The sequence below is a fragment of the Sus scrofa genome, chromosome 13, assembly GCF_000003025.6.
Source record: "Sus scrofa isolate TJ Tabasco breed Duroc chromosome 13, Sscrofa11.1, whole genome shotgun sequence".
NCBI classification, from domain to species: Eukaryota; Metazoa; Chordata; class Mammalia; order Artiodactyla; family Suidae; genus Sus; species Sus scrofa.
In genome coordinates, this window is record NC_010455.5 from 32815706 (window position 1) to 32843419 (window position 27714).

The window sequence follows — 27714 nt, forward strand, 5'->3', positions numbered from 1 at the left end:
TGTATTCCCACGCTGTTTGCTATTCCCACCGTGGCATGCGGAGAAAATACCGAACTTAAGGAGAATTGGCCAGTGGTTGTATGGCTACATTCAGGACTGAAGAACTTCAAATCGTGTTCTTTCTAAACCCACCAAAAACCATGCTTCATGAAGGTTAACATCTGTACCTTCGGTCCCATAAGCAGTGTCTGCTCCACACCAGTGTCTGAATATTTGGCGAAGTGTGTGGTTTCCCTAAGCTCCGGCCACAGCTGATGTTCTTGCCTCTACCATGCCCTGAGCTCCCAGGTGTTGACTAATGACCAAGTACATATCCATATCGCACAACCTTCACAAATTGGTCTCATGGTCCCCGTGGAAAAGGTGCTTTATGAGGCTGTCTGTCAATCTTGGCAGCCACTGGCATGAGGGGCAACTGCAGATGAGGGCCCGTAAAAGAATCCAAAAGCAGAATGCTTAAATCTTTATTCAGCCAATTCTCTCAAGCCCCAGGCCCTGATGCCCTTCACCCCGACCCCTTTCCCAACAGGAGGCAGTGAGCTGAGGTCACAAAATATTACATACATTCGCACACATCATCAAAAATACTCAAGGGAAAGACCCTGGCTTTGACTGGCAAACAAGGCACAGAGGTGGGCCAGTGCCCACACACAAACCCTGACCCAGGGACATCCTCCTTGGAGGAGGCACTGAGGCACCATTGCTGCACCATGAGCTAGCACTACCTGACCCCAGAGTGTCTGAGGAGTCAGAGGGTGCTACAGAGAGAATCCTAGACTTCCTTGATGCCTAGAATATCCATCCTTGGTTGTGACAGGGCTGTCCTGAGACCCTATCCAAGACTTAAAACACAATCTTTCACCATAGATGAGGGCCCTCATCCCTGCAAACATGACCCTATTATTTGTTTGTAGGATCTCAAAGATTCTTGTATCTAAGATACAAATTAAGTAGACTTCTGTCTGCTCCAGCCCCATTGGCAACCCTGGAGCAGCTTCCCAGGGCAACCCTGGCCCACCATGACCCAGTACATGAAGGGCAGAAGGGTGCAGAGCCATGCTCTGTTACACCCACTTGTGGACACAGGGGACCAGCTCCTTCGCTGTTCTCTGGGCTCATTCCCCCAGCAAGAGAGGGCCTCCATGCACATTCATTCCTCAGGCCACATGGGCCTTCGCACACTCACACGGCACGCCCTTGGCGCTGCCTACTCTCCTCCTTCCACCCAGGGGTACAAGAGGTCACCCCAGGGGTACAAGAGGTCACCCCAGGGGGCAGGCATGCAGGGCTTCCTGGATCTTCTGGCGGCAATAGGAGTACTTCTTCAGGATCTGGCGGAGGTGTTCCTCTTCTTCCCGCTGCAGGATGCGTAGGAAGTTGTGTAGTTCAGGCATGCTGAAAGCATCCCACTGTAGAGGGGGGGAGACACAGGCTGCAGCACACACCAACAAGCCAGCAAGCCCTCCCCAGAAAAGACCAGAGCATCATGATCACACAGCTGGGATGGGGCTTTCTAAAGTCGGCTTCTTGCCTGATGGCCTCTGCTAGGATTTCCAACGACAATCCACATACAAGATGGGCCCCACAAAGTAGGGCGGTCACCTCGTGGACAGGCAGCCAAGCCAAATGTTCCCCAGTTACCTGTGGATAATCATACCCACTCTCTCTGAGTTAAATCTCACTCTGCCTGTGTACTACCTTGGAGCTAGAAAGATTCCAGGTAAAAAGTTCTAATGCCTGAAGGGGGTGCCTCCATGTCATCCTGTGCCCATCTGTGTGACTTTGATCTGACCACCACACTGTAGAATGGGACTCCTGCATCACCGGAGGGCTTTCCACAATGGGAAAGAGCAGAGCACAAAGACATTTCTTCCTGGCTTCTTGAGTTAGGCCCTAGACCTTGGCATGAGTGTCACTTTAGCTACAAGTTTCAAATACTCTTGGGAGAGGTCTTGCAGGGCTACTGTAGCTGCAACTCACCAGTCCTGCCCAGTGACAACCAAGAAACTAAGGATGGCTGTATACTCACGTTCACCTCCCCAGAGTCATTTTCTTTCAGGACAAAGCTTAGGGCCTTCTCACTGGGCCCTGCGAGGAGCCGGAGCCGAAGGGGCTGCTCATCATCTGATAGCTTCCGGAGGTACACTGAGGACCAGGCAGGGGGACGGGAGTGTTTGATTAGTCAGGCCCAGTCCCCTCAGCTGCTGCATGCACAAGCACATTTACTTTCAGACATGATGGGGTGGGGTGGAGTGGGAAGCCCACCTTGGCCATGGCGCTCAGCCCGCTCAAAGAGCGCAAACTTGCGGGGATCATCTACCACCAAGAACTTGCGCAGCAGGGCCTCGATGACTTCACGTGCCCGGGTGCGTGACAACACATGCAGGTGCTTGACAGCATCCTTAGGCAGGTAGAAGGAGGTACGGCGTTTCACAGCTGTGCCCCGCCCTGGGCCCCGCCGGGCATCCTGCAAGGAGGGTGGCTTCTTGCTGGAGGGAACGGATACAGGACGCACCAGCTTCAGCTGAACCTTGATGAAGCCTGTATAGGAGCCGTCTTTGTTCTGAAGAAGAAAAAGCAAACCATGACTAGGTGCCAAGTGAGATGGAACAGATTTGGATGCTACCAGCCCACTTGGGGCTAGGCTGGGTATGAATAAATCACTGCTTGGGCCTACCCAAGAAAACCTCAGCTGTGATCCTTGGGCATCAGGCACACAGCTGGGTTCCTGCCCCTCTCCAAAACAGGATGTCAACTCACAAGGCTCATGAACAGGTTGCTGTTGATCTGGCTGTTGTACTCCTTGATCTTCTGCTCAATCTCAGCCTGAGAAAGGTCAGGTGTCTCCCACTCCACGGGCTCATCCTGAAAGATGGGAAGGTGTGGACACAGGATTCTTAAGGAACCCATTCCTCTGTAATGTGTCACAGGCAAAGGAAGTGAGCCCTGGATGGACCACTATGAAAAGTGGCCTATAGAAAGTGACAACAAAGCTTGAGGTCTGGAGTTCCCTGGTGGCTCAGTGGGTTAAAGACCTGGCATTGTTACTGTAGTAGCTTGGGTCACAGCTGTGTTGTGGATTCAATCCCTGGCCGCGGAACTTTCACAGGATGTGGGAGTGGCCAAAAAGCAAAGAAAAGTTTGAGCCTTGATGAGAATAACCTATTACTTCCTGCCTGGAGCCACCTTAGCACTGGGTAAGGCCCTAAGAATACCTGGAAACCAAGGTAACTGAAGGCATGAATGAGGCTAGGGGCTAGGAAAAGGATGGGGATTCTGAGGATGGACAGCTTATCTCAGCACCCTAGTTGGGTGGGGTCAGGGCGTGTCCTGGAGAAGGCAATCCACTTTGCTACTCTGCCCTGACCAAGACCCTCTATACAGTGAGAGGTGTAGGGACTGGTGCATACCAGGAGCTCGGCCGCCAGTGGGCAGAAGGGGAACAGCAACCTCTACAATGTTAACAATTAACACCCCCTGGTGGGGGACTTGGGGCCAGCCCTGTATATCTGACATAGTGAGGAAACCACTGTGACATGCCATTTGATCTTGACACAAGCCACACAAAAGGTGGCTTTAGGCCAGGCTCCAATCTGCTGGAGGTGTGTGGGCAGCCTTCTGGTAGAGCCTGTCCCACAAGTGCCAAATAGGTAGGCTTCTGCACCTCTTCCCTGCTGCCTCGACGTTTAGTCCAAAGATTTTAGCTCCACCACTCAGCCCTTCCCCTGTTCCTCCAGGGACTGGATTCTTGTCAGAAGGGTGGAGTATGTACCAGGGCTTCCGCCAAACTCCCTTGGTCCCATTGCATCAGCCTTACTTCCTGTTGACGTCAGACAGGCTCCAGTAGGAATGAAAGTGTCACGGACACAGCTGAGATCATCACTGAGTAATGCTCTGTTCTAGGGGAGTTCCCACCAGAAGGTCTCCTGAAGAATAACCTTAATCTTGTGCTCAGCTCTGAGCCCAGTACAGCCAGGCTTCTCCCTGACTAATGCCTGGGAGCCCCCTAAGCTTAAACTATTTCATGGGGATATAAAGGAAGGACAGATGGGAAAGGAGGGTATAATCCACAGCTTTCAACAGTATGCTCATTTAGAACCTGCTGCTGTTTGGCAGCTAGCAAGTATGCAACACAGAGGATTGAGGCTGGGAGAGAGGTGAGAACTGAAGCCTATTGGCTGCCCCATGTTTCCAAAAGTCTCCTACATGGAAAAAAGCACTGAGAAGTGAAACTCTAGTAGAAACCTTGGTGGAGACAGTGGGAAACCCTGAAAAATAGTAAGACCCAATGGTGTGGGCCCTGAAAATAAGGCATCTGGGGGTAAGAGGAAGGCTAGAGGCTGGGAATAAAGGGTGGTGTTGTTTGTTAAGACCCAAGGAGAGATGTGATGGGAAGGAGTGCCAGTGCCAGGAGAAAGTTGAGCAGACTCTAGTGCTAGGGCAACAAAGAAGAGAATTCTACTTACAGAGCAGGGTGATCAAAGGGATAACACTATCTTATCCCCCTTCCTTGTGATGGCTCTGAGCTCTAGCCTGGATCCTTCCTCTTCCCTTCCTGGGTTATCCAGGAACCCTGAGCTGGATGCAGTGACCTCAGTTCCAGCCCTTTCTCTTCTCAGGTGGATCTCCCTCCGCATCTCTACTCATAAAACAAAGGACTTGGACTGGAGGCATTTCAGTGGAGGATTTCAGCAGCTATCCCAGAGGGATACACAACAGGATCATGCAACTTCCCTTCTGCACTGTAGCCACCCACCACTCTCTGCCACTGCCCAGAGTAACTGATGGTTTTATTTTATTTTTTTAGTCTTTTTTTTTTTTTTTTTCCTAGGGCCGCACTCATGGCATATGGAGGTTCCCAGGCTAGGGGTCCAATTGGAGCTGCAGCTGCCGGCCTACGCCAGAGCCACAGCAATGGCAGATCTGAGCCACGTCTTCGACCCACACCACAGCACACGGCAACCCCAGATCCCCAGCCCACTGAGCAAGGCCAAGGATCAAATCCGAAACCTTGTGGTTCCTAGTCGGATTCGTTAACCACTGAGCCATGACCGGAACTCCTGATGGTCTTATTTTACATACAACTTGGGATTCCCCAGCCTCCTTTTCAATTGCCTGGTGTGATGTGATTTTCTCACCTTTCCACAAAGGAAAATGTCTCAGGCCAGAGTGACACAGTCCCAGGGATCCACACTCAAACCTTGCACCCTAACTCTGGGCTGAGTATTTGAGGTACAAAATTTTCATCTAACGAATTATCTACAACTCCCTCTTCTTGGCTCACATAAGGAATTCTGCCCCCATTGCTGCCAGGTATTAGTTTAGTAACTTCACTTCGTGGTACCCATCACTCTTTCCTGATGCCTTGGCCAGGGTGCTTCTCTGAGATGTATCAGCTCCAGAACTGTTATTTGAACCCAGTGGTCACACTGACGTCACAGAGCATAGAGGTCTCCGATAAGGGGGACAACTGGGAGATTGTGAGAGGCACAGCTGTTCCGGCACCACACCTTAGTCCTGGATTAGTAACTCCTATTTCTCTTGGCCACTCTCAATCTAACTTTCCTTACTTCTTGTGGATAAAGTGCTCTTGGATGCTTACAGTCCAAAATAAAACTTCCTTCCCATCCATCCCCAAATCCCCTTTCTCTAGGTCTGCTCTAATTTCAGTAGATGTGCTGCCCAAGCGAGCACTCCTGATACACTTCAGAGGAAGGAGCATCAGAATCTTTCACATTCCAGCAGCTGGTAACAGGCCAAGAGGTGGGGACTAAATTGGCTCAATTCAGGAGGGCAAATGGAGGGGCCCAGACCCTCTGCTGGTCTCCCAAATACACTTCTCAATTCCGGGCGATCCCCAGAGCGAGGGTGGGAAATGGGAGGAGCGCCAGCCCGCGGAAATCAAGGTGTTAGTCCAGACTGCGCAGTGAGCCTCAGTAATGGGTGGGTAACGCCCGTCCCCCGTCTACCCCAAACTACTTAGCTGCCACCTCTGGTACCAACACGCTGAAAGCCCAACACACGGTTCAGAGGGCTGGCCAGGGTCGAATCCCGGATCCACGTTGACGGGAGGGCGGAGCTGCCCACAAAGTGCCGACACCTCAACTTACCGGGGAAGGGCGAGGTCCCAGCGCCCGCCCGCAGCCCGCCTCCTACAACCCCTGGCCCCCACCTGGTCCCGGCGCGGCCTCCGAGCCAGCGAGGTACGCGCGGTGAAGTACTGCTCGAGCTCTGAGTCCGAGTCCTCCTGGCTGCAGTAGCCACTGCTTGTCGTGCTGCTCCAGGTCATCTCGAAAGAAGGCGTCCCCGCGTCCGCCTCACCCATCGCCGCGCCCGACAGCCAGCCCCCGTGTCCCGGTAGCCTCCAACCACCGCCCCAGGCGCGTGTGCGCACGCGCGCCCATGTATGTGTGCGCGTGCGCCGGAACCTGTATCCGCACCGCAACCGTTAACACTGAAACGTAGACAGCCAGGATCTAGCTCTCATGTCATTGGAGGAGGAATGTCGAAGGGCGGGACCACAGAGGCCACGCCTCCAGGAGCGATATCTTCGCCAGTGCAGCGCAGCTCAACTCTGCCTCACAGGCCTCACTTCCCACCAGGAACTAGTCCGAGAGTGTGCGCATGTGCACCAGCGTGGCCACAAGACCGGATGCAGATGTGGAAAGGTGTGGAAATTGCGCTTGCGCGGAGCCTGGGCGGCTCCTGGTGGACAGCGCCTAGTCAACACCCGGTGTACCCCTTCGAGTCCTCGCACAGAGTTAGCTTCTCTGCTACGGAGAAGTTACAACGTTCCTTGCGCGTAGCGCCGGACGGCTTTAAGGAACGCCTGCAATGTGCCCCGCTTGTCTGTTCCTCCCTGCCTTGCCCATAAACTCCCCTGCCCCGTGCTCACCACGTTCGTATCCCGTTCCAGCGCCGGTTCCCAGCCCAGGTCCCGGGGCCCGCAGCAGTCTAGGCAGACAAGCGCGCGGCAACGGTAGTGGCAGGTGAACTTGCAATCTGCAGAGAGGTCTGGTCGTGAGGCGGAAAAACCCCAGCAGCAGCTTGGAGAAGCGTCCCAGGGACAGAAGGGAAGCCTCGGTGTGAAGGCCTTTGCTCTCTGTGCTCTGCATGACCTGCCTCATCTCCGGCCCCGTTACCGCCCCACTGCTACACAGATTTTCAGTGTTGGTCCCCGGGGGATGGGGGTGGGGGCGGGGGCGCCTGAAAACTGGCGGGGGCGCCTGAAGGCCTCACGCGTTAGGTTAGGCCTGCTTAGCAGTTGGATTCCTAGCGCTTAGGACAGAACTTTCCCCTTCCTTATTATCAGTGCCCCTCCCTCCGCCCATTTATTTGAAGGGGAAAAAAATAAAAAAATTTTTAACCCAATGCTCTCTACCCTCTCGGTGTCATTTGTACTCCCCTGGCACCAAAAGCTTACCAACATTGGTCTACAAACACTTAATTCCTCGCCTTCACCCTTTACCCATCCCAGTTAGGCTTGCCTCTTCCTCCAGACACGGCACTGTTCAGGGTTGTTAGCGACCTGTGCATTACCAAATCCAGTGGGCCCTTCTCCATCTTCGCCTCCTCAGCATTGTCTGATGCTTGCTCTCCTTGATCCCCACCCCGGGGAGGGGGTGCTACCCTGGTTTTCCTCCCACCTCTCTACAGCTCCTGCTGTTTCAACTTCCAGATTTAGTGGAGTGTCAAAGGCTCAGTCCTGGTCATTTCCCTGCTCTGTGTACACTGACCTACCCGAGATCCAAGGCTTCCCTCACTGACTCCAACCCCATCAAATCCCATGTGTCAGTTTCTTCGTTTGGATGTTTTATAGATATCTCAACCCAACGTGACCAAAATTTAACTCACTTTCCTACCCTTTAAAACTCACTTTTCCTCACTCTTACCCTTGCCAGAGCTTCTCATCTCAGCAAAAATTTCCCAGTTGTTTGAGGCAAAAAAATCACCCTAACTCATCCTTAATTCCTCCCTTGTTTCTGCCTCTGACACACATCCAAATTTTCCTGTTTTTCAATTTCATATTCACTTTATTTCTACTTGGGAACAGTGCTAATGTCCCAGCCCTTGTTCATGCTTTGCATTCTGTAACAACTCCTGTGCTCCTCCCAGCTGAATTCAGGACAAACTCCTGTACCTGATGAGGCTATCCTTGGACACACAGGCCTGGGACAGCTTCCCTAAGTTCCTAAATGGGCCAGAGCACTGATTCACAACCCAGGCTGCACATTAGAATGATCTGTCTTTAAAAATCGCTGATAACACTCTCGTGATCGATTCAACAGGTCTCAGGTAGGATTCAAGCATAGAGGTTTGGAGGACTGTAAAAGCATACTAAGTGTATAGCCAGGGGGGAGAGCAACCTCTTATTGCTGGTGGTTCCTGGAGGGCAGAAGCATCAGCTGGTGTGTGGACGCTCCTATTTTTTTTTTTAAGGGCCGCACCCACGGCATAGGGAAGTTCCTGGGCTAGGGGTCTAATTTGAGCTGCAGCTGCCGGCCTACACTACAGCCACAGCAATGCAGGATCTAGGCCACATCTTCGACGTATACCACAGCTCATGGCAATGCCGGATCCTTAACCCACTGAGCAAGACCAGGGATCGAACCCATGTCCTCATGGATACTAGTCAGATGAGATACCGCTGAGCCACAAGGAGAACTTCAACAAAAACTCTTGCTTGCAGGGGGCCTACCCAAGGGTCTAACTTTTTCAAGGCCTTCTCCCATTGTCGGGTAAATTCTCTTCACCCCAGGAATTCTGGAGGGGGACTTGGTGAGTGAATCTTTGTAAGGGGCAGGTGTGGGAATATGAACTCAAAGACTGGTGGGTACAAAGCCTTTTTCAAGAAGGATCAAGGCACTTTTTAAACTTGAAAGCAGCACCTTGTTATTCACAGGCAACCACTGCTGCCTATGTCCCATATGCAGGTGGCACGCTTGTAAGATATCAAGGTTATAACCCATCTGCCTGCACTGTCTTAGGCTATTTGGCAAAAGTAAACTACCTGGTCTGTGGTCCCCACTGACCCCCTCCGTAGCAACTTGGCCTTCAGCTTGGCCACCCGTTTCACTCTCGCCAATGCCCCGGGCGCTACTCACGTGCGCACTGCAGGCCCTTGCGCACGACGCCCCAGATGAAGTCACCACAGAGGTCGCACCACGTGTGCGTGGCGGGCCCCGCAGGCTGGAAGCGGTGGCCTCGGCCCGGGACCAGCTGCCTTGCGTTGTTGCGCGCTGTGCCCGGAGCAATGCGCAGCGCGTTGGCACGCTCCAGCCGGGTGCGGACCGGGGCGGCGCACCGAGCGGGTGCCAGTTCCCGCAGCTCAATGAGCTCGGGCTCAGCGGACATGTCCCGGTCCGGCCGGGACTCCTGCTGGCTCTGGGCGCCGAGCGAGCTCCCGACGGGCGGGGCCGCGGGGCGGGCCCCCGATGCGGCGCCGCCTCCGGGGTTCAGGCAGAGCGGCGGGAGAGCAAAAGAGCGCGGCGCCAGGGATACCCAGCACCCAGGCTGCGTCTGCCCTCCCGCAGGAGAAGTGGAGCCCGGAGGGCGCTGCACGGGTGCTGCTGTCGCGGAGTCCCCGCCCTCCTACCTCCCTTCATCCCTCGAGCTACTCCCCTCCCCCTAACAACCACGACGACCACGCGGAAAACAGGCGTCTTTATGGAAACCAGCTTTACTTTACTTACTGAAGGAAGAGGGTCCCCACATCCGGTTCTCACCCCCACAACCCCGCCCAGGGCCTCTCTCCCCAGCTTGCTGAGGCTGCACCCTAAGCCGGGTGGGGCAGGAAGTGGGGATGGCTTTGCTGGGGAAGATGGGTCAGCAGCACTTCCCTCCTGCTGTCTTCCTCATCTGGGAGGCTGGGGCACTTGCAGAGGCCAGGCCGAGATCCAGAGGTTCAGGGGTACACTCTAGTGGATTGTATGGCATGGTGGTTGGCCCTCAGCAGCTGCATCCTTCACTTGGCTCTGTCACCTTGGGCTGCCACAACACAAGACTTTCCATGTTTTTCCCAGTGCTTGACTTGGCACTCCCTGCAGGCAAGTGGGCCAGTAAAGATTCAGTGTTTGTGAGGGGTATGGAAGTGGGATTTAGGGATCCAAGATCCTAGGATACCCTCACCTGCAGCAGTACCACTCATTCTGGCATCGTGAGCAGCGCTTGGAGGCCTCTGCACTGCAGTAAGCACAGCGGGGTCGCTCTGGAGCCACTGCCTCCAGCACGTCCAGTCTGTAGGTCTCAGCCCACCTGGGAAAAGGGTCAGAAGGACTTGACTGGACCTGTGGGTGGGGGGACAGGAGCAGCCCTGCCCACATCCATGCCTTCTGCATCTCTTCCACCCCTTCCAGCAGGCCTCACCTTTGTGCTTGCAGCCTCAGGTCCTGCTCTGAGGTGCTGAATATATGCTGCAGCTGGTGCTTGGCAATAGCCTGCCACTTGCCTTTGTTCTCTTGCTCTAGCCGCTCCCAGATTTCTGGGATCTGGGGAAGAGAAATGGAGAGTAGCAGGGAGGAGCTGGCAAAGTGGGCAGTGGTCCCGAGCAACTAACTTTCTAGTGCCTACCTGTTCCAACACCAGGTCTTTCTTAGGGGGCTGGGCTTCGGCCAGGGCCAGGTGGGCTAGGAAACCCTGCAGGTCTGCCAGGTTGGGCATCTGGTCCAGCAGCGTGTCTGTGAGGAATGCCTGAAGCTGCAAGGGTTTCCAGGGAGGCCAGTGTGAAGCAGTGCTGACCAGAAGGTCAAGGAACAGAGAGACCCTGGGCTGGGTTGGACTAAGGATGCCCGTGGGACCCACATCCCATTAGCTTCTGTGTGTGTCACCTGAGGCCCAAGTTCTGGAGAGAGGCCTAGGGTTGAGGCAGGTGGGTAAAAATAAACAGGGGTGGGGTGGGGCAGGGCTAGGGGGCTGTGGGGCTGATATGGGAGGAGTTCCTACCTTGAGTAGCTGTCCTTTAGCAAAGCTGGTGAGGCAATAGTGGGCTCGGGCCTCGGGGCTTAGCAGCAGGTTGTACAGGGCAATCCACACCTGCCCATCCAACTTGCTCAGTTTTTGCTGCTCTGATGGGGGCACTGTCTGCCAACGGCCACTCTCAAATTGCTGCAGCTTGCCTGGGGAGAGGAACCAGCATACTGGGTACAAACATCGCATGCTCTTTGAGTGAGCCAGCTGCGTGGGCTGGGAGACTGACCACTGCCTGGGCACAGGACTTGCCCAGGCTGGGGTGCTGCTTGCTTTAGAGCAGGGTGAGTTCTTTGCCTGCTGCAGAGAACAGGCCTAGGTCCAATTTGTTTTTTTTTGGGGGGGATGTACCTATGGCATGCAGAAGTTCCCAGACCAGGGATCAAACTTGCGCTACAGCAGTGACCAGAGCCACAGTAGTGAAAATGCCATATATATATATTTTTTAATACTTTTTTTCCTTTTTATGGCCATACCTGTGGCCTATGGAAGCTCCCAGGCTAGGGGTTGAATCAGAGCTGTAGCTGCTGGCCTACACTACAGCCATGACAATACTGGATCCTTAACCCACTAAGTGAGGCCAGGGATTGCACCTGCATCCTCATGGATACTATGTTCGGTTCTTTACCCTCTGAGCCACAACGGAAACTCTGAAAATGCCAGATTTTTAACTGCTAGGCCACTAGGGAACTCCCTAGGCCCACTTTAGGTGAGGCATTCTGGTATTCTCTGTGGGCAAGGGGGCAGAGTTTGTCTGCTTGTGTGCAAGCTGCCCCCCTGTCAATCCTGGAGGATGTCCTGGAAGCAGTGGGCTGGGGCTTAGGCAGATGGAAGAGGACCTTACCTCCTTCCTGCCGGCTCCAGGGACTATGCTCCAGCAATTCCACCAGGAGACAGGGTAGGTTGTGGGTGCTGAGCATGCGGCTCAAGGTGCTCAGGGAAAGGCTAGGGACAGAGATAGAAAGGTAAGGAGAAACTACAAGCCCAGGCTCCCAGCCCTCCATTTCAGGCCCCAGACCTGGTAGGGCTGCCCACCTGTCCACACAGTCTGTAATGTAGCGCAGCACCGAGAGGGCCTTCAGTGCAATCTCAAATTCCATCAGCTCTGCCTGCTTTTGTAGTTCCTGAGTTGGGGGGTGGGACACACGGCGTTCAAGGTGGGCCATCTTCTTGCCTGCTTAGACCTGGGGGAGCCTGGGTCTAGCCCTTGCCAATCCTAGGGAACCTCAGCCCACCTGCATGGGGGTGCTGTACTGGGACTCCTCTTCCTCTGAGGGGCCATCATGGCCACAATGGGCCACCAACAAAGTTAGTTTGCGGTGGCAGTAGTCCACAAGGTCCAAGACAGTGTCCTCTGCTGATTCACACACCTCCTGGGGGTCAGGAGGAGGGGAACATTCTGTCTCTGATGCCCTTCCCACACAGATACAACCCCCCTTGCTGCCAGGCTCTGGCCTGGGGCAGTAGCCAGTGGGCAGGGCGGGTGCCTCACCTTGTGGAAGAACACTGTCTCCAGGAGGTTGATGATGGAGGCTTCGTGGTGTATCTGTCAGTTAAAGAGGAGAACAGGACCCTGGGCTGCTGGAAGAGGGATAGGGGCTACCAGCTTCCTTCTCTAGTCTGGGTCCCTCTGAGGGGCTGAACAGGGGTATGAACCAATGGCCCAGCTCACCACCATGTATATGGGAAAAGTATTCTGGGGCTTGAAGTCCTCCAGCTTGCACAGCACAGGGAACACCTTCTGCTTCCACATCTCCACTGCAATCAGCTCCTCCACCAGCGTGGGGATCTTTGGGGTGAGGGGGTTAATACAGGGATGAGACGGGCCTGCCTTGGCCTGGCAACTTTCCTGTTCCTGGCTCAGCCCAGCCCAGCTCTTGTCAAACTCCCCTGGGCCCGTAGACTCTCACACACCCCACAAATTCCTTCCCGACCTCTCTTCTGCACCTTAGCGCTCCATTTCTAGCTGCCCCCAGTATCTCTGTGAGGGCATCTGGTGTCTTATGACTGGCCCTTGCCTTGTCCCCAGGATGCCAAGCTCCCCCTGCATCTAAGCCCTTATCCCCTCCTTCTCTATTCAGGTGTACCTCTCAGCTCATGCCCTCCTGCTCATGCCTTCCCTCTTGTCCTTGTCCTCTGGCCTCACTGCTTTTCTGTGCCTTGGCCTCACTCTTACTCAGCATCCCCCTCACAGTGCCCTATTCCTAGCCTCCCCCTGCCCCCAGTAGAAGTTTTCCTTGCAGAGGAACCTTGCTGTCAGGTGCTATCTCAGGTCATTTACTGTACCATCACCTGGCACATGTTCCAGCTGAGCCAATCTCTGGTTTCTAACTCCCTCTCTCGTTTTGGGAAGGTTGCCTCCTTCCATGCCAAAGTCTCACCCTCACTTCAGTGGGGACCTCCTCCAGTCTGTCAGTCTATTCAGGAAAGGCTTTAGAACTTGGGACCTCTCCCTACAGCCTAGGGTGTTCTAGGATCCAGGACTATCTCCCTAATCAACCCACGCCCTCTACCCTGCCTGGCATGCTAGGGTCCTGTCCCATAGGGCTGTAAAATCAAATTGTAATAATACACTATTCCTTCTCCTTTAGGGAGGACAGGTGTGCCAGCCAGAGGGAAGCACAGGCACCCAAGTTACCCCTGAGGTGTAGAGTGGTGGGGTGGGTGGTGGTGAGAAGGCAGGAACCCTGTCTGTGATTCCAGCATACCTTCCCATGGGTGACAAGGAGCTCCTGGATGGGTTCGCCCTGGCTAGCGGTGGCATCAAGGATGGCCTGCATGTTCAGTTTCTCCAGATTCTCATGCTGCTGGTTCCATCTGCCCCACAGAGGGTGTGTGTGCATGTGGATGCACGTGTGTGCAGTGGGGGTGGGGGCTGGGTTCTGTTGAAGCCTAACCCCGATCCTGAGGCGTCCGATGTAGCGCAGGACCATATACGCCCCCGCCCCCTCAGTCTCTAAGAGCTTTACCTCCCCACCTGGGGGCCCTTCCACGCTGGGCAACCCCTCCCCCCAAGGTCAGGGCTACCCTCTCCCACTCAAAGACTCTGACCCCATGACTCCGCCTGCCCCAGGATCCAGCTGCCTCACCCTCCGGAGCCCATCTCGCGGATCTGGAAGCTGCGCAGTCCCCGCACTAGTACGTCAGCCTCCCCGGGCAACAGTAGCTCCAGGTCGCCCATGTCGGCGGCCCAAGGTTACAGAGGGCAGGAAGGCGGGGTCCAGCTGACAGCGGGCAACAGCCGGCTCTGAGGTAGGGGTGCTGACACTCTGGGGGACCACGGTCTCCGGCGGGGCCCAAGTCTGGGATCCTGCAGTTGCGGAGCGGTTGGGAAGTGTGCGTCTTTGCAGCCATGGAAACCGTTAGCACGGCGCATGCGCAATGCGGCCTAGGCCCCGCCCCCGCCTGCAGTGTTTCGGGGTAGGGTGGCAACCCTCCACTTTGCCTTACAGCCGGCTGCGGCTCACGGGTCCCTAATTCCCAGTCTTGTGGCCTAGGCTCCCTCCTTGGATGGACATCAGGTCGGCCGGACCTCATCAGCTCTCCCTGCCGCTGGTCTGTGGCCTCATTGCAGTAATCTCTCGTGTCCAGCTCCACTACCCGCGAAATACTGCGCAGGGCTCACTTCTCTCCATCCTAGTCCAGGCTGCCATCACCTCTCATGAGGTAACTACTATGGCTTTTTTACTGAACCACTTCCACTCTTGACCTTTCCTGAGTAGCTAGTCTTTTAAAGACGTACATGGTGAGTCTGGCTGCCCCTGGCCGTCAAAATATTATGTCAAAGGCAGTTTACCAACAGCTCTGCAGAATCAGGCTCTTGCCCCCTCTGCTACCTTGGGCCTTCGTTTCTTGCCCCTTTTGCTTTTTATGTTCCAGCCCCATGGGCCTCCCTTAACTTCCTCATACATCCCAAAGTGGCTTTTGCTTCAGGGCTTTTGCAGTGTTACTTCTGCCTGAAATACTTTTCCTCCTTCGGGGTTCAGTTTAAGTCAGTTCAGCCAGGCCTTCCTTGCCCCTCTAATCCAGAGCAGCCCCAGCACCCGTCCCCACTCAACTTTTCATCTCCTCTTCCTCAGTTTATAATTAGTAGGCACTTTCACATGCCCATTATCGATCCTGACCACCAGATGGCGTTCCAGGGCGCCAGGGCGATGGTCATCTCCTTCACTGATAGTTGCCACTTCTCTCTGGTGGCTGCCTCAGAGTCGGTACTCAATAATGGTAAGTTGAAATACATTACTTTATTTACAGAAATGGGGGTCAACCTTGAGACCGTATGGCCTAGTTTGCTGCTCTATTCCTCATGCACCAGGCAGGGCTTAGCTGGAGAGAGCAGCCATAGCCGTGTGCCTAGTTTAGCTCCCATCAGCCTCACTTCCAGCAGATGATGATGTTGGGGTCGTTTTCCAGCCGTTCATCCAGCTCTTGGTAGCTCATGCCTGGGTGGTGTAGTGGAGGAAAGGTCAGCGGCCTTGGCTTGGCCACCCTGCCCTAATCCTACCTCAGCCGTCCTGCCTGCCTCTACCTGTTTTACAGCAGATCTCATCGTAGCTGTGGCAGCCCGTATAAAGCCTGGCAGGGTGGCTCCGCTCCTCCCGAGACACCCGCACAGGATACTTCTGCAGTCTCCGGATGAGATTCTTCATAAGCCCGAACTGGATCAGCTTCCTAGGGTGAGGGTTGAGGGAGGAAGGGGTGATGTTCTAGCCAGCTCTGCTTCTAGCCAGGCCAGTCTCCCCTCCAGTTTTGTCTCAGTGACCAGGATAGCCTCCAAACCCATCACCTCAAGGAAGTCCTCCTGGAGCAGCAGTGCCACATGATTCTGTTCACTGGGGATCTCCTTTTTTTCTCTCTGACCCAGAGCTACAGAGAGACCCAGAGAGTGTACCTGCCCTCAGGAAAACCCCTCATGGCCCAGGGGTCCCCTCTGACCGTTCATCAACGTGCTGCAGCTGTTGGGGGTGGCGGCCAATGAGATCTCTCACAGTGGTGCCAGGGCTCAGACTACAGTACAGCTGGAACACATCCCGAAGACTGGCCCTCTTGTGCCCTGTAGGCATCAGGGGTTAGCTCTCCAGGTGGCTCTGCCCTCCCTGAGATGGCCTCCCTCAGAGCTTGTGCCAGTACCTTGCTTGGTCACGTAGGATAGACATGCCTCCTGCAGGGTCTTGTCATCTACCAGGTCCTGGACCTTGGGTGTTGGGCAGTACACATTGGAGTACTGGAGGGGAGTAAGAAGCACAGGGGCCTGAGCGAGGGGCTTGGAAGTATGAACAGCCCTAGGTGGGCCCAGCCACATGGTCCATTCTCCACTTAATCAGACCCAGACTTGCCTACCTGGAGGATGGACACCAGTGTCACAACACCATAGTACCTGGGGAGACAGTTGCACTCAGCTTCTGAGGGCCATGCCTTCCCAGCCCTCTCACTCAGGCCCCTGGTCCCTTCCTGATTAGAGACCCCATCCTGGGTATCACTGTTGCCCTACTCACAGCAGGTTCTGGATGGCGATGCGCACCAGGTTGAGCTCCACATCTGCTTCAGCTGAAATCTTCTGGACATGGCGGAAACCATCAATGTAGGGCAGGATCTGGGCAGGGCACAGCAAGGTCATTAGGGGTGGGATGAAGTCAGGACTGTGACCAGCCACAGACTTTGAAAGCCAGGGAGGGCTAGCACACCTGTTGTGTGGTGAGGTCCCACTGCGAGTTGAAGAAATCCTCCTTGTCTTTGGTAAAGACAGGCACATCATATTCCTGGGCCACAGGAGGATCAGGCCGTTGTTCAATGACCTTCAAGTGGATGGTGTTGGATTCATCTGCAGGGGACCCACCCATATCCTCAGTGCCACCTCTTCGAAGAGGTCCACAATTACCATCCAGTCCTCCCAGCAACCCTTGAGGCAGGCAGGTGGCTCTGGGTAGGGCCAATCTTCTCCTTTTATTGAGCAAGACACTGAGGTCCTGAGAGGGGAAGAAACATGCCCACGGAGCAGAGCCAGGGAGCTCTACTGGCCTCCCCTCCCCAGCCCCATCACGCACTGCACTCTGGACATCATCAGCCCAGCTTATAGCTATCTTGGTCACCAATTTGTTCATGAGTCTTGTCCTTGGCTAGGCTCACCTTCCTCTGCTACTTTCCCATCCCTCCCCAACACCTTTGCTATTCTTGCAGAGGCTGGGCCATACCGATGGGCAAAGTGCACCGGCCTGAAGCATTTAGCTCCTCCAGCAAGATAGTCATGATGGGCACCAACTTCTGCTTGCTCTCCTCCGTGGACACGAAGCTGCTCTCTAGCTGGATGGAGCAAGGACAGCATGGTGGGCACACCCCAGGACCCTTGGCTGGCATCCCGCCTTGGCAAGCTTTCAGGTCCAGAGGGCTTTGGAAACATGCAACACCTTCCCTAACTCTGCCTGCCCATCCACCCAAGACCATCATGTTGCAAACCTCCAGTGTGGTCAGGTAGCCAGCCAGCTTTTTGACAATGGGCTCTAGGGCACAGGTCTTGGCCTGGGCATCACAGACAAAGCCTAGGTTGAAGAGCAGGGCATTGCGGCTGTACTTCTTGTGCTCAATGCACACAGGGCAGCCGATCAGTTTCTTCTCCATGGCTGTGCTGGACCAGGGGAACAGGTGGGAACAGAGTCAGGTTCCTCCCACCCCCAAGTCTTTCCACACCTCCTGGCAACCTTCCCTCCCTTCCAGCTAGGGCCTCACACAGTGATGAGCTTGTTCTGCAGCTCTGGCTTGGTGATGATGTACACCTGGACAGTGTCAAACAGCTCCCGGGAGATGAAGTCTTCCGGGACCTGAGGGAAAAGAGTGGCAAGAAGTTCTTGTGGATCTTGTAACCAGGCAGGGTACACAGGGTGACCCCCAAGGCCTAAGTCCTCTTCTCCAGGGTTTCTCCCCCCCTCTCATCCACCCAGGCCTATTACTCTTTTGTGTTTCCAAACACACACTATGTTCTCACCTACCTTCTGGCTTTTGCATATGCTATTCCCTCTACCTGGCATACTCCTTCCTCACCTTAATTTCTATGTATCCAGGGATACTAGTGGACTACCTATTCACACCGCTCCTAGGACCTGGCGCCTCCCCTGGGCCCCCAGAGCCGATTTCCCCTAATCACTGCCTAGGTGATGTTTGCCTCGCTGAGAGCCTGGGACTGGGTCTGAATATCCTCTTGGTTCACGATTCTCCGCGAGTGGAGGAGTGGCGTGCCTGCATGCAGCGTGGGGTACGGGGTTCCACCGCTTCCAGGCAGCCAGCTGAACTCTCCCGAGGGTTCCTCTATCCCGCAAGCCCCGCGAGCCCGGATGGCACCTGATAGGTGATCTTGGGTCCCAGCGTGGGGTGGAACTCGCTGAAGAATATGCATTCGATGCGGCAGCCACTGCCCATGGTGCTGGTGGGGTCCAGGTCGGTAGCTGGCTTCTCTATCCCGGGGAACACCTGTCAGAAACAGCTCAGTCTCGGGCAGCCTGGTCAAATACGCCTGCGCACTGACACGCCCACGAACCCATCGGCTCAATAGCGCCTGCGCAGCGCGACTCAGCCCTGTGGCTGCGGAGGGGACTGTCCCAGGAAGTCCTGGGTGGGTAGGCGTCGCACCCGGAAGTTAAGCGGCTCCGCGACGGAGCGGCAGTGCGAGCGGCAGAGCCCCGAGTATCCCATTTTTTTCGGGAGGAAACCACCGCATCGGGTCGGCGCTGCGGGTGAGGCAGGCGAATCCCTGGCGTGGCGGTGCAGCATGCTAGCGGCACGTGGGGAAGCTGTGTGCAAAGGGATTCAGGCTGTAATTTCCACGCAGCCGGGAACTACAGTTCCCGCAGTGCTTCACGACTTTCCAGCAGGCGCTCCCGCCCGGCGACGGCGTAGTGCACGCTGGGATTTGTAGTCTATTACATGGCCTTGGGACGTCTGCCTGGAAGGTGGGCTAGTTAATGATCAGTACCAATTTAGATGGGGGTACACGCTGACAGGCCACCAGTCCTCTACTGTTCCTGCTGCCAGCCTTAGTACTGTTCCTTCCTACCTTAACCTCTTCGAAGAGAGTGGCATTCCTGCCCTCCCAACCCTTGCTCCAGTGAGAAGAGTAGACCCTGGAGACCCTTGCTCACTGTTACTATGCTTTCAGGCTGCAGCCACCGGCCTGGTTGACCATGGCCCTTTCTGTGGAGACTGAGTCGCACATATACCGAACTCTGCGCACTGCCTCTGGGGCTGCTGCCCACCTTGTGGCCCTGGGCTTCACCATCTTTGTGGCTGTACTTGCCAGGCCTGGCTCCAGTAAGTAGAGTTCAGAGTCAACTTTTGGAAAGGAAAGTGCCACTTTTCTTGGTGACTAGAGACAATAGGAAGCCTTAGTTCTGACTCCTGGGAAAAGTCTGGCTAGCTGAGGGACATGCTATGCTGGAGGGATAGTTAGGGTGGAGTGGATGAGAGTGGGGACTCTACCAGCTTGGCTAGGCCCCACAGAATACCTGGCTTCCCTTGTGTTGGTGTTCCAGTTTTACAAAGTGCAGGGGGAAGGAGGGAGGACTGCCAGAGGAGTGGCAAAGCATGGCCTCTGATCCATGGATGGACCAGGAAGAGAGAATGGTTATAGGGTCAGTTTGTTGCAGCAACAAAGGGGATTACATTTTGGCAGCACCTCCTTGGGTGATGGGCTGCTCATTTTCCTCAATCTGTGAAGATTGGTGTGGCTGGGTTCTTCTTGCTTTTAAGGCTTACTCTTCTCATTCCAGGTCTCTTCTCCTGGCACCCCGTGCTTATGTGTCTGGCTGTAAGTAGTGGGCCTGGCCAGCTGTAAGGGGTGGGAGGAAATATAGATGTGGGTGTTGGTCTTAGAGGTCTCTAAATGGTAAGGGACACTTAATAGCTGTTTGGAGGGATGGGAATATGGGCTTGGCGGAACTGCATGCTCCAACTCCTGCCCATAGTTGATATCCGAAATTTGAACCAAAGTATTCAAGATGCAGGGTCAAGGGTTTGTCTAAGCACAAAATGAGGCTTGATCTATTTCTAGGCAGGAAGCTTAGAATATGCATTTGGGTATACCTGTGTCCCTTTTCACCTTCATTTATAGCGATGCATCTAACTTTCCCTGAAACAGTGCACCCATGTGGCCAACTTCGGCCATGAAATTGTATCCAATCCTGTGTCAGGGAAACAAAGCTTGTGAATCATTTATAACTGCCCCATCTCAAATCCTGTGTTTGCTGGGTAACAGTAGAGATGACATTTCAGAATAGCACCTAGGAAGAAGTGTGGAGAGATACCCCTTGCTGGTTAACTGGAGCAGATGTTCTGTTCCAGAAGGAGTTGCCCCACCAAAGAGACGACAGGCCAGAGAATGAAGGGGAATCTAGCAGCTTAGGTTATATCTAAAGCTCTCTTCCTTTCTGCTGGGCAGCACTCTCATTTAGTGTCCCATTTTTGTCTCCCCAGTTCTCTTTCCTGATGACAGAGGCACTGCTGGTATTCTCTCCTGAGAGTTCGCTGCTGCGCTCCCTGTCGCGGAAGGGCCGAGCACGCTGTCACTGGGTACTGCAGCTGCTGGCCCTGTTGTGTGCACTGCTGGGCCTGGGCCTTGTCATTCTCCATAAGGAACAACTCGGCAAAGCCCACCTGGCCACATGGCATGGGCGGGCAGGACTGCTAGCTGTGCTGTGGGCAGGGCTGCAGTGCTCAGGTGGGGTGGGGCTGCTCTACCCCAAACTGTTGCCCCGTTGGCCCCTGGCCAAGCTCAAGCTGTACCATGCCACTTCTGGGCTGGTGGGCTACCTCCTGGGTAGTGCCAGCCTCTTGTTGGGCATGTGTTCACTGTGGTTCACCGCCACAGTCACTGGTGGGGTCTGGTACCTGGCTGTGCTATGCCCTGTGATTACCAGCTTAGTCATCATGAACCAGGTGAGCAACGCCTACCTGTACCGCAAAAGGATCCAGCCATGAGCTCTTCCCAGCCTAGGGGAAGCCTGGATTTGCCCCTCAGTGTGCTAACTGAGGCTGAGACCTTCTGACTCTTCTCCGCTGACTCAGTCATGGGACACCTCAGGCACTAGGGCCATCAAGGGTAGCCAGAGTCCTGCGTGTGTGACATTTTTGCTTGCTCCTCATGCTGGAGTACCCCTTCCCCTTTTCCTTCTTTCTCTATTCCCAAAGGAGTTTCATGGATCATGTGTCTGGATGAAGTCGAGGTTGCAAGACTGTCTTCCCCTTCCCCCCATACCAGCAACTCTACTTGTGCTGGAATGTCCAGAAATTACAGAAGAGAAAAAAGTAAAATTAAAAAAAAAAAAAAAATGGCTGAAAGACTGGAAGGAAAAGCCCAGAGTTTGAAAGAGTTCTTTCCAATGCCATAAGCATGAAAAAATGGGCAGCTGGGCAAGATGGGGACCCATCCCTGGCTGCTGAGGGGCTTAAGCTCTCCTGGCACACCAGCCCCCCAGGATCTGGCTGCTAAGTGTCCCCATGCCACCAGTAGTCCCTAGAGCTATAGCTGTGAATGGTGCACTGTGTCCTTGCAGTCTCCCAGCTGCCCACTGTGCTGGTATCCAGACTGTGGCTGGTATCCAGACTGTGGTTGTCAGTCACAGGATAGGAGCTCGGGGTGGGCTGCCTCTACAGGAGTTAAGCACTGAGCACTGTCTTAGAGATGAGCCACAGATAAGAACAATTCCTTATGATAGAGAGGCCCTTGATCATCAGATCCCCTAGACAGGGCCACCCTGGCCAGATAGTGCAGGGAGAGAAAAAAGCAAGGGTCCGAGATGACAGGTCTGGGAAGCCTGTTTAACAGTGGGTGTGTGGTGGTGGGGGACGGGAGCATGGCGGGGATAAGGGAATGAAAACAGTGGGCTTTTTATTCAGCTGGAGTAGCCTTGGGGACCAAGCCCTTGAACCTAGAGTAAAGTCCCTGGCTAACTCTGCAATAGAGCACGATGAGGGAGTTGTACAAGGTGGTCCAGCAGAGCCCAGGAGCCATACTCAAAGAACTGCTTTATTGATACTGCGAGGCTGGGCTTGGCTGCCCACTCAAGTGGTCCTGTAGAAAATACCTGGGAGCTGTGACTGTTCTGGCCCAGAAGCAGCCATGGCCACAGCAGAAAGAATCAGAAATCTTGACGTGAACATAGTCTTTCTGGGGGTGGGCGGGGACGTGCAGCCCTGTGCCGGCTCCTGCACTGGCTGGACCCCCAGAACATTTTTGGCAAATTCTTGCCTTGGCTCAGGGCTTTCGCAACCAGTATCAGGTGTGGGGGTTGGCCCAGGACCCATGGCACAAGTGTCCCTACAGCCACTTGCTTGGGGCTGCTTGCAGAGGTACAGTCTTACCTCAGATGGCCCAGGCTGGCTGATGCTTCAGAGGCCCTGTGCCTGGCATAGTGGTTGTCTGGACTTGGAACCAGGTAGCAGGAGTCCTGGGTAGTGTTGGCGAGAAATAGCAGAAGGCTGTGCAACCCCGATCAGGCCTTCTTTCCTCTCCTCAGAGCAGTCAGTGCCCTGGAGTAGCTGAGAGGGTGTCAAGGGGGGCTTGGGAGAGGAGGCTACACTCAAGGTGGTCTGGAGTTACTGCTTCGGGGGAGCTGCCTCAAAGGTGATCAGGCTAGATTCTGGGACAGCCCCCTTCCCTGGAAATGTGGGGGCCTTGTCTAAGGGCAGGGGGCTGTCCACCTTGACCCCAGCCTCCTCTTCATCGTCGTCCATGCTGGGCCAGACGGACTGATCTTCCACTCTCTTCAGCCGCTCATTGAGGGCCTTCAGAGCCAGTTGCCTGGAACAGGGGAAAGATGACAAGTCACTCTGGGTCTGGCCTTGGCTCATGCCCTACACTCTTCCCCATGAAACTGACTTGCCTTACCACTCAGACTTCTCTTCCTATCTCACAATCCTGTGTGTTCCCCTTTCCCATGCAGGGCACAGGGCTCCCCAGGGATTTGATTAGGGCCCACTCTGCTATCAGAATGAGGATCCAAAGGCTGAGAAGGCCAGGTGCATGCCTGCCAGCCTGCTAGCCTGCCCCAGGCCAGCTCTGGGAATGGTTCTGGGGATGGTGCCTAAGATTGGGCAGAGCTGATGTCCCAGGACAGATGGTAGAAGGGCAGGTCCCTGGACACGTGAGTTTCTGCCAGGCACCAGCACTGAATTCAAGGAGAGGGTTATTACTTCTTCTGTCCTTGTTAGGAGCATTATGGGCTTCCTGGCAAGGGTGTGTGGGGAAGTTTGGAACTTAAGCACCTACTGTGGTTCTCAGGCTGGGAAGCAGGGCCAACTTGGGTCAGCCCACCCCTCCAACTGACTCTAGTATTCTCCTCCCCAGAATTCCCAAAGCCACCAGGGCCTGTGTTAGAGCAGGAATACACTGCGTACTTGCAGGAAAAGAGGAAGGAGAAATAGCCCACGTGGATAGGGCACAGGCCAGAGCCTACGGTTCCACTGGGCAGACCCCTGGAGACCCCACACTGCGGGGAGGTGGGAAAGTTCGCTAGAAGAAGGTACATACAAGCATTTGGGACCCTACCCACCAGGAGGTGTGATGCCCGTAATGCCAGATAATGTTTCCAGTAGTGGCCACTGTGGACGCCTGATGCCTCAAACTCTGTGCCACTAGCATGGAGGAGCTGTAAAGCTTTCCAAGTTCCAGCAGAGAACCAAAATCTCCACGATGCCAGAGAACATGACAGGAGGGGCAACAAGAACACAGGCACAGAAAGCCCAAAGCACACTTCCACTCTTTCCTCTAGCCTGGCACATGGCAGGTTGGTACAGACAGGACAGTCCTTCCCTGCTGCTACCCAGGCTCATTCTGTTTAAAGCCTGCCAAGGCAGAGAGATAGTGGCAGGCTAATCCATCACTTTGTCACAAGGGTCAAAGATAGGAAACCCTGCCTCCCACTATTAGTAGCCCGTTGGGTGAGGGAGTGGCATGCACCCAGATGTCAAACTGGTTGGAGGAGTAGCCCCTATCCCCAAGTAGGTAACAATCACAAGACTGTGCCAAAGAACCCACTCCTTAACACCTCATCCAAACGTGCTTCCACGTGTCTATTTTCTTGGGCGTGCAGAGGTTTTTCAAATGTCCAGCCAATCCCAACAATCCAAGATCTCTCAATTGAGGAGGGGCCACCACTGTGGCCTGGGCCCACCTGAATAGCTTTAAGGGCAGCTCAGTCCCCCCGCCCCCACCCGCCGGCTTCTTAGGGCCACACCCACAGCATATGGAGGGTCTCAGGCTAGGGGTCGAATTGGAGTTGTAGCTGCCAGCCTACACCACAGCCACAGCAGGATCCAAGCCGCATCTGCTAACTACACCACAGCTCACAGCAATGCCAGATCCTTAACCCCCTGAGCCAGGGATCAAACCCGCAACCTCATGGTTCCTAGTTGGATTCGTTTCTGCAGCACCACAACGGGAACTCCAAGGACAGCTCGATTTCTACCAGGACCAGCCCTCCTGGCTGCATCACTCCACTTAATAGAGACCCCGGTCTTGAGGATTCATCAGCCATAGAGACACAAACTGTAGGGCCCCTAATTATGCTCTGCAGCCTGCCATGTGTACTTTTCAACACCTGCCACCTTGGAATATAATAATCTGTGGCCCTTTCCCAGCTGGAAACTTCAAGAAAAGGGTGTGTCCCACACTCTACAGCCCCAGTGGAGAGTAAGTGCAGGGATGACTCCAGCTGAATTCATAAAGCTGCCTAAGAACCCATTTCACAAGTGAGAAAAAGCAGAAGCCTTTGACAGATGTAGAAAGTAGGAACAGAACCTACTCTAGATTTCATTTCTCAAGTAACTGCATCAAAAAACCTCAAGAATAATGTTGGAAACAGAGCTGTGACTACTATAGTGAGTCCACAGACCTGTGAGAGAGAGAAAGAGCTGGATTAAAAAGATCTGTCCTGGAGTTCCTGCTGTAGCTCAGTGGTAACAAACCCAACTAGTATCCATGACGATGTAGGTTTGATCCCTGGCCTCGCTCCGTGGGTTAAGGATCCGGTGTTGCCGTGAGCTGTGGCAGCTGCAGCTCCAATTTGATCCCTAGCCTGGTAACTTCCATAGGTTACAGGTGTAGCCCTAAAAAGCAAAAAAAAAAAAAAAAAAAAAAAAAAATCGGTCCTGCCCTGGCCAAGGTGCATTAAGTGAATAATTCACTGGGACTCCTGGTGGTACTAATGGGTAGGTTTACAGATAATGAGAAAGTCACTGCATTCCCTAATGTGGTCAGTAGGCTCCCTCCGTGGGTCACATGGCTGTCTCCTGGGTTTGGTGACATGCTTCCCAGAGTGGGGTGTGGGGGGCATGGCTAAGTCTAGTTATACACCAGGCTTCCCTCTCAATAAATAAAAGGCAGAGAAGCACGGCATCGGAATTAAGGCCCAGAGAGAGGGTATAGATTAGCGTTTGGAAGCTGCGGTGGCCCCAACCACCTCTTAAGGATCCCAGGTCTCCTCCTCTGTCCCTCCCTCACAGGAGAAAAAGGACCACCAGGTTGATTCTGGTTCCCACAGGCCCAGTGTCTAGGATTCTGAGACAAGCCCAGTGTTAAGTGTATCTCACTCTCTATTAGCCCTTCATGCAGCTCCAAAGGAGGCAGGGCATTTCTGGAGACTGAAGTGGCCTGAGTGGTGATAAAGGGAACTTTTACTCCCTAATTTTGCAAAGCACTTCCTGCAGCCTAGACACCTAAATGCTGATCTCAAGGCCCCAAACTGGACTTTCTCTTTCTGAATTTACCCAACATCTGACTGTAGGCTGCCAGCCAATGTACAGGAAGCACCTCAACAGATGGAATGTGACTTCATCAGTAAATACGCTCTTAACAAGGTTTGGAAGATCCCACGGTACCTTCTCCGCTCTGCATCTTGAGGGTCTGTGCCTGGGAGGCTGATGGTGATGGAGGATGGTGCGCCCACATCATAGCGCTTCACTGTCTTCTGGCATATCTTTACCTTCACCAGGAGGCCATGTACCAAGTTTGCCAACAGCCCCACCACAGGCTGCAGGATCTCAGGGAAGAAGGTGGCGAAAGCAAAGTGGTCGGCCATGTCTCCTCGGCCTCGGCTATGGCGCTGGTAGAAGCGAAGATACACCCAACTGGAGAGCAGCCCAAAGCCATAGGAGGCCAGCGCTGGGCTCTGGAGTAGTGTGGCCAGCCGCAGCAGCAACAGCAGCCCCAACAGCAGCATGGGCACCACACTGACACGAACCTGGGGCACTCGGAGCACCACACAGTCCCCCATGGTTTGCTTGAGTGCCACCAAGACACCACCTAGGAAGCCCAGGGAGCCGTGGATGCGGATAGTAAAAAGGTACACCAAGTTGAAGGAAGCCATGTAGGTGAGGAGGTAGGCGAAGGCCCCCAGCAGCCCCACAGATACGTTCACCACTGAGAAGAAGATGAGCAGCTCCAAGGCCCCCCAGAGGGGCTCCAGCAAACGTCCAGCTACCACCACTGTGGCCAGGCTAATGGCCACATCCCACACATGCTGTTCCATCAGCCCATGGGTGGCCAGGGTCCAGATCCAGAAGTTGGGTGGAAAGAGATAGCCTGGGGTGACAGCCAGGCAGCTCGTGTCCACGGCAAAGGACAGCAGGTAGAGGAATAGTACAGCAACGCACAGAGCCTTCACCACCACGCTGGCGCTGGCCAGGATGGCCCCCAAGTGTTGGCGGGCGCCCGGTAAGGCGCGCTGCATCTTCCCAGCTGGCTTCGGCCTGAGGGAAGGGTTTAGTGGGCTAGGGGCCTCCCCGGGGCCTCGTCCAAGTCCGGCCCCGACGGGAGGCCCGGGCCCGGCCTAGTCAATGGCCTATGGCCCGGGTGAAATCTCCACTTCCGGTCAGGTCGACTCCGGTCATAAACGGCAGAGCCGGGCCTGGTCGCCGGACCGGGGACTAGGCCCTTAGCAGGGGATCTGAGGGAAGGCCCTGGGTAGCTTCTGCACGCCCGCCTGGTCTCCCTGCAGGCCCCACGCCACACCAACGGGTCTGGACGTGATCTTAGGGCTCGATCTCCTCCATCCACTCTGGGATCCTACGGTCCGCGCGGCACTGGAGCCTAGTTCTGGGCCGGAGTCAAGTCTGATCAGTCCCGCCTCGGCCTGGGTCTCGGTTTCGACTCTACCTCCTCCCTTCTCAAGCGCCGACAAACAGGGGCGCTGCGCCTGCGCGCCCCGGGCGGCGGCAGGATGCCCTCTGAGCGTCGGCCTTGCGGCTCCACTGCATGCTGGGATAAGGAGTCCTGGGCCGGAGCCGGAACCAGCGGAAATCAGGATTCCGGGTAGAACACGTCCCAGGAGGCTGTGCGTCGGGCTGTTCCTGTTGGTGGTGAGAAAAGCGTGTGCTTGGGAGTTGTAGTTCCCAGGACCGTTTCTGCCAGATCTCTGGACGTGGGGGAAGGTGCACTAGCGTCGCTAACCTTGAGAGAGCGGCGAATACCAGCGGCAGCACAACCTCAGGTCACACACTTGATGAATTTCCCATGAGGAGTGGCTCAGTGTATGCCTGTACACCTGGGTGGGTGTCTCCTTGCGGGCAGGTATGTGGGTAAGAATGTTGGATGATCCAGTGGGCGCGAACTCCAGGAATTAAGGCGGTCTGCTGTATGCCTGATTCAGGTTGGAATTCTTGCTTTGCTCTTTGGCGGCTGTGTGACATTGGCCAAATTCCTGAACTTTGTTGAAGATCAGTTTCATGGACAGGAAAATGGAGATGATGACTGTACTTACTGTGAGG

At 54.8% G+C, this 27714-nt stretch overlaps 5 protein-coding genes across 11 annotated transcripts; 1 reads left to right on the top strand and 4 right to left on the bottom strand.

Moving 5' to 3' along the window:
- RASSF1 (Ras association domain family member 1) lies at positions 451-9781 on the bottom strand. 5 transcript variants are annotated; one of them, XM_005669595.2, is made up of 7 exons: positions 9105-9599; positions 6896-7002; positions 4467-4639; positions 2761-2865; positions 2266-2563; positions 2030-2145; positions 451-1409 (listed from the first exon to the last, which is right to left on the bottom strand). In XM_005669595.2, the coding sequence occupies exons 4-7, from the start codon at positions 2767-2769 to the stop codon at positions 1263-1265; spliced, it is 570 nt and encodes a 189-aa protein (XP_005669652.1). In that variant the 5' UTR covers positions 2770-2865; positions 4467-4639; positions 6896-7002; positions 9105-9599; the 3' UTR covers positions 451-1262. The 5 variants fall into 5 exon arrangements, with proteins under 5 accessions (XP_005669652.1, XP_020924483.1, XP_005669650.1 ...); XM_021068824.1 differs by lacking the exons at positions 4467-4639; positions 9105-9599 and adding an exon at positions 9693-9781; XM_005669593.2 differs by lacking the exon at positions 4467-4639 and having other exon boundaries at positions 9105-9659.
- Positions 9693-14332, bottom strand: ZMYND10 (zinc finger MYND-type containing 10). Its single transcript, XM_021068822.1, has 12 exons — positions 14055-14332; positions 13674-13782; positions 12638-12754; positions 12458-12511; positions 12201-12338; positions 12001-12089; positions 11810-11910; positions 10942-11114; positions 10570-10695; positions 10366-10487; positions 10129-10254; positions 9693-10040 (listed from the first exon to the last, which is right to left on the bottom strand). Exons 1-12 carry the CDS (start codon positions 14144-14146, stop codon positions 9965-9967), a joined length of 1323 nt encoding a protein of 440 aa, XP_020924481.1. The 5' UTR covers positions 14147-14332; the 3' UTR covers positions 9693-9964.
- Positions 15190-18500, bottom strand: NPRL2 (NPR2-like, GATOR1 complex subunit). 3 transcript variants are annotated; one of them, XM_003132226.4, is made up of 11 exons: positions 18298-18500; positions 17689-17780; positions 17419-17587; positions 17157-17265; positions 16650-16786; positions 16461-16558; positions 16306-16342; positions 16096-16189; positions 15901-16018; positions 15494-15636; positions 15190-15407 (listed from the first exon to the last, which is right to left on the bottom strand). In XM_003132226.4, exons 1-11 carry the CDS (start codon positions 18373-18375, stop codon positions 15340-15342), a joined length of 1143 nt encoding a protein of 380 aa, XP_003132274.1. In that variant the 5' UTR covers positions 18376-18500; the 3' UTR covers positions 15190-15339. The 3 variants fall into 3 exon arrangements, 2 of the variants coding, with proteins under 2 accessions (XP_003132274.1, XP_005669657.1); XM_005669600.1 differs by having other exon boundaries at positions 18196-18473; XR_306793.3 differs by having other exon boundaries at positions 15191-15407; positions 15752-16018.
- Positions 18501-21302, top strand: LOC100517372 (cytochrome b561 domain-containing protein 2). The gene is made up of 4 exons (XM_003132228.4): positions 18501-18689; positions 19112-19263; positions 19722-19759; positions 20425-21302. Exons 2-4 carry the CDS (start codon positions 19137-19139, stop codon positions 20926-20928), a joined length of 669 nt encoding a protein of 222 aa, XP_003132276.1. The 5' UTR covers positions 18501-18689; positions 19112-19136; the 3' UTR covers positions 20929-21302.
- Positions 21957-27217, bottom strand: TMEM115 (transmembrane protein 115). Its single transcript, XM_003132227.6, has 2 exons — positions 25828-27217; positions 21957-22750 (listed from the first exon to the last, which is right to left on the bottom strand). Exons 1-2 carry the CDS (start codon positions 26676-26678, stop codon positions 22546-22548), a joined length of 1056 nt encoding a protein of 351 aa, XP_003132275.3. The 5' UTR covers positions 26679-27217; the 3' UTR covers positions 21957-22545.